Source organism: Scyliorhinus torazame, chromosome 15 (genome assembly GCF_047496885.1).
Source record: "Scyliorhinus torazame isolate Kashiwa2021f chromosome 15, sScyTor2.1, whole genome shotgun sequence".
In the NCBI taxonomy this organism is placed as follows: domain Eukaryota; kingdom Metazoa; phylum Chordata; class Chondrichthyes; order Carcharhiniformes; family Scyliorhinidae; genus Scyliorhinus; species Scyliorhinus torazame.
The window spans coordinates 203,797,879-203,813,423 of NC_092721.1; the positions used below are offsets into that span (position 1 = coordinate 203,797,879).

At 49.9% G+C, this 15,545-nt stretch overlaps 1 protein-coding gene across 1 annotated transcript in view; it reads right to left on the minus strand.

Moving 5' to 3' along the window:
- The window catches only part of LOC140391342 (uncharacterized), a 143,358-nt gene that overhangs the window by 70,810 nt on the left and 57,003 nt on the right, over nt 1–15,545 (minus strand). The window contains exons 3-4 of the mRNA XM_072475922.1: nt 14,619–14,752; nt 79–185 (exon numbers count right to left, since the gene is read on the minus strand). Coding sequence (XP_072332023.1) covers nt 79–185; nt 14,619–14,752 — 241 coding nt within the window. The remainder of the gene's footprint in view (nt 1–78; nt 186–14,618; nt 14,753–15,545) is intronic.

The following is a 15,545-nucleotide window of genomic DNA, read 5'->3' on the forward strand; positions in this document are numbered from 1 at the left end:
AGACAAGCGTTCTACAATTGCTCCCCCACCGGCCCCCCACGAACAAGGGATGAGGGGGAGTTGAAAAAAACGCCTCACCGAGCATGGGGTCCGACAAATGCTGTCCTTGTCGGCCATTTCGACTGGGAAGAGGAGTTGGTTGTCCGGCTGAGTCTCACATCTCGGGTGTTCCGCGTAGGTGGAGCCTGTCACAACAGAAGGAAAACCTTGGGTTAAACAATTGTCCAGTCACAAGAGAGCATCGAATGTAGGAGACACAGCAGCTGGTTTACACACAAGGCTGCTCGGAGGTATTGTCAGGAAACCTGGGGTTTTTCTTGTCAGCAATGTGAGCTGAGGGATGGATATTCGGCTGGGATATGTGCGGAGTCTGCACGCTCTCCCCGTGTCTGCGTGGGTTTCCTCCGGGTGCTCCGGTTTCCTCCCACAGTCCAAAGATGTGCAGGTTAGGTGGACTGGCCGTGCTAAATTGACCCTTAGTGTCCAAAAAGGTTATGGTGGGGTTACTGGGTTCCGGGGACAGGGTGGAGGTGTGGGCTTAAGTGGATGCTCTTTCCGAGGGCCGGTGCAGACTCGATGGGCCGAATGGCCTCCTTCTGCACTGTAAATTCTATGATATCGAGGAGGATTGCATTGACCTTCTTCAAAATGCCGCATGCAAGACCTTTTACCTGTACTTGCACCTGGTTTAATATCTCATTTGAATAAGAGTGCAGCCAAGCGATGGACATCAGCGAGAGACCTCGTGCTTCACTGAAGTGCGGCTAGAAGCCAAAACCCCCAAGGTCAGCAGCCGAGAGGCCCGTCCACCTGGCCACGGCTGACGCTGTGAATCTAACCCAATGTACAAGGCAGTTTAACTTCCCCTTTCGCAGCCATCCCCTTTTTCTAGAATAAAGGAAAAGGTGCACTTTGCCTGACCTGAGAAGGCCCCAGAGCCTCTCACAGCCAATGAAGTATTCGTCACTGCTGTAACGAAATAAGCCGGCAGCCAACGTGCATACAGCAAGTTCCCACAAACCAACGTCGCGTGCACCAAAGCTGCTGATCTGCTCCCCATCATGTTGCTGTTTATGGGAACTTGCTGTGCACAAATTGGCAGTCATGTTTCCTACTCCATCCCAGCGATAGCTCGGTAGCATAGTGGTTAGCACAATTGCTTCACAGCTCCGGGGTCCCAGGTTCGATTCCGGGCTTGGGTCACTGTCTGTGCGGAGTCTGTACGTTCTCCCCGTGTGTGCGTGGGTTTCCTCCGGGTGCTCCGGTTTCCTCCCACAGTCCAAAGATGTGCAGGTTAGGTGGATTGGGCCGTAATAAATTGCCCTTAGTGTCCAAAATTGCCCTTAGTGTTGGGTGGGGTTACTGGGTTACTGGGATAGGGTGGAGGTGTGGGCTTGGGTAGGGTGCTCTTTCCAAGAGCCGGTGCAGACTCGATAGGCCGAATGGCCTCCTTCTGCGCTGTAAATTCTATGATTCTATGATTCATTCACCCTGTGGAGAGCTTGGAGAGATTCTGAGATAATGAAAGGCGCTACAGAAATGCAGCAGTCACTCTCTTTTTTTTTTGAAAACGTATATTATTGCAGACATGTATCAAAACAGGTTACAAAAAATAAACACCCCGGGGAAACATACTTCCCAACAATCAACTATACAGTCTGTTCAGATTTTTCCCCTGAGACGGGCAAAGAGGGACAACATGGGGGGAGGGGTGTGGGGGGTTCCCAACTCATCCACCCAAAAGAAAGAACCCCCCCCCCCACCCGTATCAACCAGGGAGGATAGCAAGTGGGGTGGGAGGAGGACACGCCGAATTAAGACAGCAGCATTCTGTAAATAAAGTAGTGCAAGACCAAAGCCTTTTTGCGTAACATTGTACAATAAATAAACACAAACGTCAATGTACATAATGTTGAAAATGCCAATAAAAAGATTTCTATTTTTAGAAGTTTGATTGATTGACTGGAGGCAAATGAATTGGCCACGGGGCCGTACTCTGCCCAGTAACAGGTGGTGACTGGATCCTATCCCAGTGGGTGGTTCTCAGAGACTTGAGGGAGCAGTTGAGTCCTAGACACAGAAAGACCAGGACCTGCTTTCTTTCCCTCTCCAGAAAGGCTGTGAGTGCTGCATTCCTGAAACTGCAGAGGCCTGACTGAATCGACAACGCAAGCCTCCAGCTGAAGGCACGAAGGTGCTGGAAACACCCATTTGAACCAAAGATTGTTTTTCTCTTTTATTTAAGTTTTTTCAACCCCCTTTCCTCCCTCTGTGTTTGTTTGTTTTCTGTGTGTGTATAGAGGGTGGGGGGGGGGAGGAGTTAAAGTGGGGGGTTAGGAATTAGCTAATAATTAACCAGTTGTATTTTGCTGCATATTTCATTGTAGTTCTTGTTATAAATAAACAGTAATTGTGTTAACATGGTGTTAAACCTGGTGACTGTAATTATTGGTTAATTCACTTGCGTTGTGACTGCGGGAGGCGTGGGGCTGGACTTGACCGCGCGCTGGCCCAGGGTGATGTAACACTACGTGTGCATCATCACTTCCTCGGGCCCCAATCTACAACAGCCGCTGAACTGAGCACAGCACCGCTCTGGAGAGTGAGGAAGATCCAGCCCAAAATGAATAACGTGGTGAGAATCAATCTCAGTCATTTACTATGGCGCAGAGTCCAGACTGCAGAATGGCCCTGGAATAGAAGAGACATTGCTGGCAACTTTAAAGTCACTTCATTGTTTTTGCACATTAATGGGGGGCAATCTCCGCCTCCTCTCAAATCCCCCAAAACTGGACGGACCTCACTCAATAATCAAGGCAGCCTATCGAACTTTAGAATCCCCAATCATATCACTGGAGCGAAGAAGGAAGAGAGGTGACTTGATAGAGGTGTACAAGGTGATGAGAGGCATGGATAGAGTGGATAGCCAGAGACTTTTCCCCAGGGCGGAAAGGGCTGTCACGAGGGGACATAGTTTTAAGGTGATTGGAGGAAGGTATAGGGGAGATGTCAGAGGTCGGTTCTTTACACAGAGAGTGGTGGGTGTGTGGAATGCACTGCCAGCAGAGGTGGTGGAGTCAGGGTTATTAGGGACATTTAAGCGACTCTGGGACAGGCACATGGACAGCAGTAAATTGAACTGAAGTGGTCGGCACAACATCGTGGGCCGAAGGGCCTGTACTGTGCTGTACTGTTATATGTTCTATATCGCAGCTTCAAAAAGGAACGTCCTTAAGATTGGCAAGTTTGTGATTAACAAATATGTTTAGTAATGGGGGAGGGGGAGGTGTTAGGAGGTCAATTTCTTTTCTAATTTTACCCCTTACAGTTTCTTCATTGACTGGTCAGCTGACACCCAGTTGAACACATTCTAACCTCCAAGCAGGGGCTGTTTAGCACAGGGCTAAATCGCTGGCTTTGAAAGTAGGCCAGCAGCACGGTTCAATTCCCGTATCAGCCTCCCCGAACAGGCGCCGGAATGTGGCGACTAGGGGCTTTTCACAGTAACTTCATTTGAAGCCTACTTGTGACAATAAGCGATTTTCATTTCATTTCAAGTTAGAATGTTCTTGGTTCAAATTCTGCTCCAGAAAGTCAAATACAAAATGTAGACTGAGGGGGTGCAGCAGAGAAACCATGTTTCAGACGTGGGGCTGGATTCTCTGTATTTGGGACGATCTCCCCACGCTGTCGTAAGAACTGTGGCCTTTCACGCACAGAAAAACTGGTGTGAAATGGCCACAAATCATAGCAGGGACCCGTGGGGAAGCTCGCAGCTTTATCTGCAGATATGGGCCCCCGCACTTGCGGGTCAGAGGCCGCGTATGCGCAGGGCGCTGGCCTCTGGCGGGCACGCCGTGCTCCATGGTGGACTCAGACCGCGGAGCTGGACCTCCCAAATAGTTCCCCCGATCGGCCTCGCGCCTGACCCAGACCACGCACCCAAAAATACCCCAGGCCCGTACGAGGCCCTCCCTGCCCTCCAATTGGCCTGCCCGTGACCATGGCGGCCGCGGACTGAGTCCCCAGCCGCCACGCGAGTATCCCCAACGGCTGGGACCATATTAGATCCACGCCGAGAGGAATTCGGCCCGTCGGGGGCGGAGAATAGCAGGGCTGGCCTCGGCCAATGGCCGCAGGTAGAGGATACGTGGCGCGGCGTACTCAGGGGCCGGAGAATCGAGGAACCGCCGCCGGCCCCGATCCCATGCGCGGAAATTAATTCGGCGTCGGGGTGCGGAGAATCCGGGACCCTCGCAGGCAGATGTAAAATAACCACACAGTTATTTCAACAACAAAAAAAAGCACAGGGGAGTTTGGCTTGACTTCCTGATCGATATTTATTCCCCCAACCGGCAGCACTAAAAAACGGACTCTCTGGCCATTGCCACGTTGCTGTGTTTGGGATCTTGCTGTGCACACATTGGCTGCTGCGTTTCCGACTTTACAACAGTGACTACATTTTCCACTGCTAACCTGCATGTCTGTATGTATCTGTGGATGTTCAAAAAGTACATCATTGGCTGTAAAGCATTTGAGGACTTCATTGCAGAAAGAAGAGCTGGGGCTGGATCCTCCGTTATTGGAACTATGTCCCCACGCCAGCGTCAAAAACCTGCAGGGAGCGAGCAGGGACCCGATGTAGATCTCGCAGCTTTTGCTGCACATACGGCCCCCACACTTCCGGGTTGGAGGCCGGCACACGCACGGCGGCACCCGCGCCATGCTCCATGGCGGACTCGACCGCGGAGCTAGACCCAAAAAATAAACCCCCCGATCAGCCGCCCGCCCGACCCTGTCCGCCCGCACAAACATTTCCCGCCCGCCTGTAAGGCCCCCCCCCCCCCCCACTGCCCTCCGATCAGTCCGCCCCCGACCAGGGCTGAGTCCGCAGCCACCACTCGAGTATCCCGACCGGCTGGACCATATTAGATCCACGCCGTCGGGGCCTCAGCCGGTCGAGGGCGGAGCTGGTCTCCAGCAATGGCCCCAGGTAGGTCCTCGGCGGCTTTTCGGGGCCCTCAGAATCAGGGAACCGATTCCTTGCGGGGAAATGGATTCTCTGGCCCTGCGCTGGCTGCAATTTTGGCGACGGAGTGCAGAGAATCCATCCCCTGAATGCCAGAGGTGAGGTGGGAGTGACTCATCTTGACATCAGGGCAGCATTTGACCAAATATGGTAACAAGGAGCCCGAGTTAAATAGGAGTCAATGGGAATCGGGGGGAAACCCTCCACTGGTTGAAGTCATACTAGTACAAAAGAAAATTGTTGTGTTGCTGGAGGTTAATCATCTCAGTACCGGGACATCACTGCAGGAGTTCCTCAGAGTCTTAGGCCCAACCATCTTCAACTGCTTCATCAATGACCTCCCTTCCATTATAAGGTCAGAAGTGGGGATCTTAGCAGATGACTGCACGATGTTCAGCACCTTGGGCTGACAAGTGGCAAGTAGCGTTCCCTTCACACAAGTGCCAGGCAATGACCATATCCAACAAGAGACAATCTAACCATTGTCCTTTGACATTCAATGGCATTACTATCACTGAAACCTCCACTCTCAATATCCTGGGCGCTAATATTGACCGTAAACTGAACTGGACGAGCCATATAAATACTGCGGCTACAAGAGCAGGTCAGAGGCTGGGAATTCTGCAACGGGTAACTCACCTCCTGACTCCCGAAAGTCTGTCGACCATCTACAAGTCAGGAGTGTGATGGAATCTCTCCACTTGCCTGGGTGAGTGCAGCTCCAACAACACTCAAGAAGCTCGACAACATCCAGGCCAAAGCAGCCCCGCTTGATTGCCTCCCCTTCCTCCACCTCAAACATTCACTCCCTCCAACACTGACACTCCGTAGCAGCCGTGAGTACCATCTACACGACAGCAATGCATCAAGGTTCCTTCAGCTCCACCTTCCAAAGCCACAGCTGTTACCATCTAAAGTAAGCAAGTGAAGGTAAAGTCGCCATAATCCCAGATGACCAAAGGCTGCTTTCCCCTTTGAGGGGGAGAGCTGACTGGTGGCGATTTAACCTGAGGGGCTACCACAGCTCAGGCAAGGGACAAGGCGGGGCCTTCATGAATAACCTCAGCCGGTCCGGGAATTGAACCCGGGCTGCTGGCCTCGCTCTGCATCGCAAACCAGCCGCCCAGCCCGCCGCCCCCCACTGCTGACATCTTAACTGTTTTCAAAGAAGTCGATGAACGTCTGCCATCTCCGAGCAAACCCCTCCACAGACCCTCTCAAGGTGAACTTTATCTTCTCCAGTCTGAGAAACTCTGCCAGGTCGCTCACCCACACCCCCGGCTTTGGCGTTCCCGAGTCCTGACATTCCGTCGCCGGGCTACCAGGGAGGCAAAGGCCTCTCTCGCCCCCTGGACTCCCGGGTCTTCTGACACACCGAAAATCGCCACCTCTGGATTCGGGACCACTTTCATCTTCGGGACCTCTGATATAACAAAGAACAAAACAAAGAACAAAGAAATGTACAGCACAGGATCAGGCCCTTCGGCCCTCCAAGCCCCTGCCGACCATGCTGCCCGTCTAAACTAAAATCTTCTACATTTCCGGGGTTCGTATCCCTCTATTCCCATCCTATTCATGTATTTGTCAAGATGCCCCTTAAATGTCACTATCGTCCCTGCTTCCACCACATCCTCCGGCAGCGAGTTCCAGGCACCCACTACCCTCTGTGTAAAAAAACTTGCCTCGTACATCTCCTCTAAACCTTGCCCCTCGCACCTTAAACCTATGCCCCCTAGTAATTGACCCTCTACCCTGGGAAAAAGACTCTGAATATCCACTCCGTCTATGCCCCTCATAATTTTGTAGACCTCTATCAGGTCGCCCCTCAACCTCCTTCGTTCCAGTGAGAACAAATCGAGTTTATTCAATCGCTCCTCATAGCTAATGCCCTCCATAACAGGCAACATTCTGGTAAATCTCTTTTGCACCCTCTCTAAAGCCTCCACATCCTTCTGGTAGTGTGGCGACCAGAATTGAACACTATACTCCAAGTCTGGCCTAACTAAGGTTCTTTACAGCTGCAACATGACTTGCCAATTCTTATACTCAGTGCCCCGGCCAATGAAGGCAAGCATGCCGTATGCCTTCTTGACTACCTTCTCCACCTGTGTTGCCCCGTTCAGTGACCTGTGGACCTGTACACATAGATCTCTCTGACTGTCAATACTCTTGATGGTTCTACCATTCACTGTATATTCCCTACCTGTATTAGACCTTCCAAAATGCATTACCTCATATTTGTCCAGATTAAACTCCATCTGCCATCTCTCCGCCCAAGTCTCCAAATGATCTAAATCCTGCTGTATCCTCTGACAGTCCTCATCGCTATCCGCAATTCCACCAACCTTTGTGTCGTCTGCAAACTTACTAATCAGACCAGTTACATTTTCGTGCAAATCATTTATATATACTATGAACAGCAAAGGTCCCAACACTGATCCCTGCGGAACACCACTAGTCACAGCCCTCCAATCCGAAAAGCACCCTTCCATTGCTACTCTCTGCCTTCTATGACCTAGCCAGTTCTGTATCCACCTTGCCAGCTCACCCCTGATCCCGTCTGACTTCACCTTTTGTACCAGTCTGCCATGAGGAACCTTGTCAAAGGCCTTACTGAAGTCCATATAGACAACATCTACTGCCCTACCTGCATCAATCATCTTTGTGACCTCTTCGAAAAACTCTATCAAGTTAGTGAGACACGACCTCCCCTTCACAAACGGTGATGCCTCTCGCCAATACGTCCATTTGTTTCCAAATGGGAGTAGATCCTGTCTCGAAGAATTCTCTCCAGTAATTTCCCTACAATTGACGTAGGCTCACCAGCCTGTAGTTCCCTGGATTATCCTTGCTACCTTCTTAAACAAAGGAACAACATTGGCTATTCTCCAGTCCTCCTGGACATCACCTGAAGACAGTGAGGATCCAAAGATTTCTGTCAAGGCCTCAGCAATTTTCTCTCTAGCCTCCTTCAGTATTCTGGGGTAGATCCATCAGGCCCTGGGGACTTATCTACCATAATAATATTTTTCAAGACGCCCAACACCTCGTCTTTTTGGATCTCAATGTGACCCAGGCTATCTACACACCCTTCTCCAGGCTCAACATCCACCAATTCCTTCTCTTTGGTGAATACTGATGCAAAGTATTCATTTAGTACCTCGCCCATTTCCTCTGGCTCCACACATAGATTCCCTTGCCTATCCTTCAGTGGGCCAACCCTTTCCCTGGCTACCCTCTTGCTTTTTATGTACGTGTAAAAAGCCTTGGGATTTTCCTTAATCCTATGACTTTTCGTGACGCCTTCTAGCCCTCATGACTCCTTGCTTAAGTTCCTTCCTACTTTCCTTATATTCCACACAGGCTTTGTCTGTTCCCAGCCTTCTAGCGCTGACAAATGCCTCCTGTTTCTTTTTGACGAGGCTTACAATATCTCCCGTTATCCAAGGTTCCCGAAATTTGCCGTATTTATCCTTCTTTCGCACAAGAACATGCCGGTCCTGAATTTCTTTCAACTGACATTTGAAAGCCTCCCACATGTCAGATGTTGATTTACCCTCAAATAGCCGCCCCCAATCTAGGTTCTTCAGTTCCCACCTAATATTGTTATAATTAGCCTTCCCCCAATTTAGCACATTCACTCTCGGACCACTCTTATCCTTGTCCACCAGCACTTTAAAACTTACTGAATTGGTCACTGTTCCCGAAATGCTCCCCTACTGAAACCTCTACTACCTGGCCGGGCTCATTCCCCAATACCAGGTCGGCAAACCCCCAAGTTTCAGACACGCCAAAAATATGTGGACATGATTCACAGGCCCTCCCGCACACCGCCCACACCTGTCCTCCACCCCTGCTCATCCTGGCCATTGTCATGTGCACCCTGTGGACCACCTTGAACTGAATAAGGCTGAGCCTCGCACATAACGAGGATGCGTTCATCCTCCTCAAAGCCTCCTCCCACAGCCCAGCCTCCACCTCCCTCCCCAACTCTTTCACCCACTTACGCCTCACTACCCCAATCGGGGCTCGCCCCCAATCGATCAACTCCTTATGAATTTCTGACTCTCTGCCTCCCCCATCCCTGTTTGTGGCACCATTTTGCCCTGTAGCCACTGGGGCGGCAGGTGAGGAAAGGACGGTACCTGCCTCCACGACCGGGCTTGTGGAGAACCTGGCCGGCGACAACGGTAGAGGCGCCGTCAACAGTGCCCCCAAACTCGGGAGAACCGTCATCTTCACCGATTGCACCCGTCCTGCCAGCGACAGCACGTCCCACCTCCTAAAATCCCCCTGCCCCTTACCATCTTGAAGGACGAGGAAAGCAGATACATAGAACATAGAACATAGAACAATACAGCGCAGTACAGGCCCTTCGGCCCACGATGTTGCACCGAAACAAAAGCCATCTAACCTACACTATGCCATTATCATCCATATGTTTATCCAATAAACTTTTAAATGCCCTTAATGTTGGCGAGTTCACTACTGTAGCAGGTAGGGCATTCCACGGCCTCACTACTCTTTGCGTAAAGAACCTACCCCTGACCTCTGTCCTATATCTATCACCCCTCAGCTTAAAGTTATGTCCCCTCGTGCCAGCCATTTCCATCCGCGGGAGAAGGCTCTCACTGTCCACCCTATCCAACCCCCTGATCATTTTGTATGCCTCTATTAAGTCTCCTCTTAACCTTCTTCTCTCTAACGAAAACAACCTCAAGTCCATCAGCCTTTCCTCATAAGATTTTCCCTCCATACCAGGCAACATCCTGGTGAATCTCCTCTGCACCCGTTCCAAAGCCTCCACGTCCTTCCTATAATGCGGTGACCAGAACTGTACGCAATACTCCAAATGCGGCCGTACCAGAGTTCTGTACAGCTGCAACATGACCTCCTGACTCCGGAACTCAATCCCTCTACCAATAAAGGCCAACACTCCATAGGCCTTCTTCACCACCCTATCAACCTGGGTGGCAACTTTCAGGGATCTATGTACATGGACACCTAGATCCCTCTGCTCATCCACACTTTCAAGAACTTTTCCATTAGCCACATATTCCACATTCCTGTTTTTCCTTCCAAAGTGAATCACCTCACACTTCTCTACATTAAACTCCATTTGCCACCTCTCAGCCCAGCTCTGCAGCTTATCTATATCCCTCTGTAACCTGCTACTTCCTTCCTCACTATCGACAACACCACCGACTTTAGTATCGTCTGCAAATTTACTCACCCACCCTTCTGCGCCTTCCTCTAGGTCATTGATAAAAATGACAAACAGCAACGGCCCCAGAACAGATCCTTGTGGTACTCCACTTGTGACAGAACTCCATTCTGAACATTTCCCATCAACCACCACCCTCTGTCTTCTTTCAGCTAGCCAATTTCTGATCCACATCTCTAAATCACCCTCAATCCCCAGCCTCCGTATTTTCTGCAATAGCCTACCGTGGGGAACCTTATCAAACGCTTTGCTGAAATCCATATACACCACATCAACTGCTCTACCCTCGTCTACCTGTTCAGTCACCTTCTCAAAGAACTCGATAAGGTTTGTGAGGCATGACCTACCCTTCACAAAGCCATGCTGACTATCCCTGATCATATTATTCCTATCTAGATGATTATAAATCTTGTCTCTTATAATGCCCTCCAAGACTTTACCCACTACAGACGTGAGGCTCACCGGTCTATAGTTGCCGGGGTTGTCTCTGCTCCCCTTTTTGAACAAAGGGACCACATTTGCTATCCTCCAGTCCTCTGGCACTATTCCTGTATCCAATGATGACATAAAAATCAAAGCCAATGGTCCAGCAATCTCTTCCCTGGCCTCCCAGAGAATCCTAGGATAAATCCCATCAGGCCCCGGGGACTTATCTATTTTCAGCCTGTCCAGAATTGCCAACACCTCTTCCCTACTTACCTCAATGCCATCTAATCTATTTGCCTGGAGCTCAGCATTCTCCTCCACAACATTATCTTTTTCCTGAGTGAATACTGACGAAAAATATTCATTTAGTATCTCGCCTATCTCTTCAGACTCTACACACAACTTCCCATCCCTGTCCTTGACTGGTCCTACTCTGTCCCTAGTCATTCGCTTATTCCTGACATACCTATAGAAAGCTTTTGGGTTTTCCTTGATCCTTCCTGCCAAATACTTCTCATGTCCCCTCCTTGCTCGTCTTAGCTCTCTCTTTAGATCCTTCCTCGCTACCTTGTAACTATCCATCGCCCCAACTGAAACTTCACACCTCATCTTCACTTAGGCCTCCTTCTTCCTCTTAACAAGAGATTCCACTTCTTTGGTAGACCACGGTTCCCTCGCTCGGCACCTTCCTCCCTGCCTGACCGGTACATACTTATCAAGAACACGCAATAGCTGATCCTTGAAAAAGCTCCACTTATCCAGTGTGTCCAAAACTTGCAGCCTACTTCTCCACCTTATCCCCCCCAAGTCACGTCTAATGGCATCATAATTTCCCTTCCCCCAGCTATAACTCTTGCCCTGCGGTGTATACTTATCCCTTTCCATCCTTAACGTAAACGTCACCGAATTGTGGTCACTGTCCCCAAAGTGCTCACCTACCTCCAAATCCAACACCTGGCCTGGTTCATTACCCAAAACCAAATCCAATGTGGCCTCGCCTCTTGTTGGCCTGTCAACATATTGTTTCAGTAAACCTTCCTGCACACACTGAACAAAAAACGACCCATCTAATGTACTCGAACTATATCTTTTCCAGTCAATATTTGGAAAGTTAAAGTCTCCCATAATAACTACCCTGTTACTTTCGCTCTTATCCAGGATCATCCTCGCCATCCTTTCCTCTACATCCCGAGAACTACATGGGAACGCCATCACCTGGAGGTTGTCCTCCAAGCCAGACACATGAGAACAAGGAGCAGGAGCAGCCCATTCAGCAACCTGGAGTCTGCTCCACCATTTAGTCATGGCTGATGTGACAGTAACCTCAAATCTGCATCCTGCCCCCCCCCCCCCCCCCGATAATCTATCACCCTCTCGCTTACCGACAATGTATCCACCTTAGCCTTAAAAATAATCAAAGATTCTGCTTCCAGCACCTTTCCAAAGACACTCGACCCCCTGAAAGAAAACATTTCTCCTCATCTCTGTTTTAAATGGGCGACTTATTTTTTAAACAGCGACCCCCTAGTTCAAGAACATAGAACATTACAGCGCAGTACAGGCCCTTCGGCCCTCGATGTTGCGCCGACCTGTGAAACCACTCTAAAGCCCATCTACACTATTCCCTTATCGTTCATATGTCTATCCAATGACCATTTGAATGCCCTTAGTGTTGGCGAGTCCACTACTGTTGCAGGCAGGGCATTCCACGCCCTTACTACTCTCTGAGTAAAGAACCTACCTCTGACATCTGTCCTATATCTATCTCCCCTTAATTTAAAGCTATGTCCCCTCGTGCTAGACATCACCATCCGAGGTAAAAGGCTCTCACTGTCCACCCTATCCAATCCTCTGATCATCTTGTATGCCTCAATTAAGTCACCTCTTAACCTTCTTCTCTCTAACGAAAACAGCCTCAAGTCCCTCAGCCTTTCCTCATAAGATCTTCCCTCCATACCAGGCAACATTCTGGTAAATCTCCTCTGCACCCTTTCCAATGCTTCCACATCCTTCCTATAATGCGGCGACCAGAATTGCACGCAATACTCCAAATGCGGCCATACCAGAGTTTTGTCCAGCTGCAACATGACCTCATGGCTCCGAAACTCAATCCCTCTACCAATAAAAGCTAACACACCGTACGCCTTCTTCACAAACCTCTCAACCTGGGTGGCAACTTTCAGGGATCTATGTACATGGACACCGAGATCTCTCTGCTCATCCACACTGCCAAGAATGTTACCATTAGCCCAGTACTCAGTCATCCTGTTACTCCTTCTAAAATGAATCACCTACACTTTTCTGCATTAAACTCCATTTGCCACCTCTCAGCCCAGCGCTGCAGCTTATCTATGTCCCTCTGTAACTTGTAACATCCTTCCGCACTGTCCACAACTCCACCGACTTTAGTGTCATCTGCAAATTTACTCACCCATCCTTCTAGATTGTCCCACAAGAGGAAACCTCCTCTCACCATCCACACTGTCAATACCCATCAGGGTATTCGATCAAGTCGCCTCTTACCCTTTTAAACTCCAGTGGATACAAGCCCAGCTAGTCCAATCTTTCCTCAGAAGGCAACCCGCCCATTCCAGGTGTTATTCTGGTAAACCTTCTCTGTACTGTTTCCAATGCATTTACAACCTTCATTAAATAAGGTGCCTGATCCAACAGCCACGCTGTGCCAGCAAAGCGTGGCACGGCGTAGCCGGCGAAAGCCTGGAGACCCCGCTCCCAGGATCTACGCGGCTCGCAACACCTCGAGAGATTCAACGAAATCTCGCGAGAAGTTGCAATGTGAACCCTGCCCACAATGGGCGGGTCAGCTTTTTGCCAATCTGCATATCAGAGCGAGGCAGTGAGCCTGACTCTAATGTGCAGAGTCCGGAGGTGCCTGAGGCTTTGGGATTCAGCCCCTTCGCCTCAGAGACCTCGGGCGAGCGCCGTTCAGCACTGGCCCCCACTAACGTGGACCAGAGGGAACGGTACTCGTGGGGTTTCCCAGGAGATCAGAGGCCCCCAGCTGCATGCTGCTCGGGCAGGCTGGCACCCTGGCACTGCTGGTGCCACCTGGGTACCTGGCAGTGCCAATCTCTCGCTATAATGGGGAGCTCCGGTTTGCGGAGCCCCCCCCCCCCCCGTACCGTTCGGGGTTATGTGCGGCCTCGATCGCGCTTTCCCTGTACAGACCCCTTATTCAACACGAGTCACGTTGAATAGCCACGTGTTTCTCGGCACTGCGAGCGCTGGAAACACACAGCTAACCGCGCGTGCTAGGCGACTTTGTTCCCTTCAGGGAGAATCGTGCCCAACGTGACCGATACAGTACGCAATACTCCATATGTGGTCTCGCCAATGCCTTGTACGTTACATCAGTTTTCCTAATGACCTGCTGTACCTGCATACGAGCCACACCATCCTGACTGGGAAATATATCGGCCGTTCCTTCACTGTCACTGGGTCAAAATCCTGGAACACCTGCCTAACAGCACAGTGGATGTACCTACACCCCAGGGACTGCAGCGCTTCAAGAAGGCAGCTCCCCACCACCTTCTCAAGGTGCAATTAGGGATGGGTAATAAATGTTGACCTAGCCAGCGACGCCGGCATCCCGTGAATGAATATTTAAAAACGGCAATGCAGACGATAGTCCTGTCGATAGTTTCATGCGAGATGGCTCTGAAAGAACCTGCCTCTCACTGATTGGCTGCCACGGCCAATCAGCAAAGGTCCCTCCAATGGAGAGCCAGTTCCACCACTGAAATGGGTTCTTTGCTCCATGCCGACAGCCTCTTGTGTCTGGAACGATGCCAACAACGACCTGGGTGCAACTTGGCCACTTTCCATCCATCAATTACAACGTAGCTAGGGTTTAACGCTCAAATTCCCACACATAAACAGGGGAAGCTACACCTGCGAGAGGGAAGGATAACCACTCACAACAAACTAGGAGGTTGGGCAACGATGATGGATCGAGGATGCTCAGTGGAGGCAGAGAGGGTTTGGTCCGCGGTGCGACTGGAAGACTCTTCAGTTCCGTCTTACACTCATCCAAGTTAATCTTACACGTGGAACTGAAAGACAGAAGGAAAGGGAAATTCAATTCACAGACAACTAACAAAACAATTCAACAATCCTGAGTGATGTGAAAACCTTCTCTAAACTGTCCCTATCAAACGCTCCTAGGACAGGTAGTGTGATGATATGCATAAGCAATCTTGTATATAATAACGTACATGACCTCCGATCACCAGGTGGCAGTGTAAAACTACCACGTGACTCTGTGCCTAGGGGGAGTGGGGAGTAAGTTGTGTTGGTGGATAGACATATTTTGCAGTAGCTCTAGACTAGTTACTTAGTGTTAGTAGTTTGTTATATATTTATTCCAGTTATCTTTACCATGCAGTTGTTTCATAATAAGTTATTTTAAACTAGCCAAGAACCAGATGTTCAGTAGTGCATCATTTACACCGGCCAGTCTACAGAACATGACATGGTACCAGGTTTGATGATTGACTAAGAACAAGAAAATTCCACAAAGATCTGAATCTCAACATTATTCGATACCCAAAAGGGAGGAAATATAAGAATAATAATCCTTATTGTCACAAGTAGGCTTATATTTAACATTCCACAAAGTTACTGTGAAAAGCCCCTAGTCACCACATTCCGGCACCTGTTCGGGTACACGGAGGGAGAATTCAGAATGTCCAAATTACCTAACCTGCACATCTTTGGACTGTGGGAGGAAACCGGGGGAAACCCACGCAGACACAGGGAGTACGTGCAGACTCTGCACCGACAATGACCCAAGCTGGGAATCGAAATTGGGACCCTGGAGCTGTGAGCAACAGTGCTAACCACTGT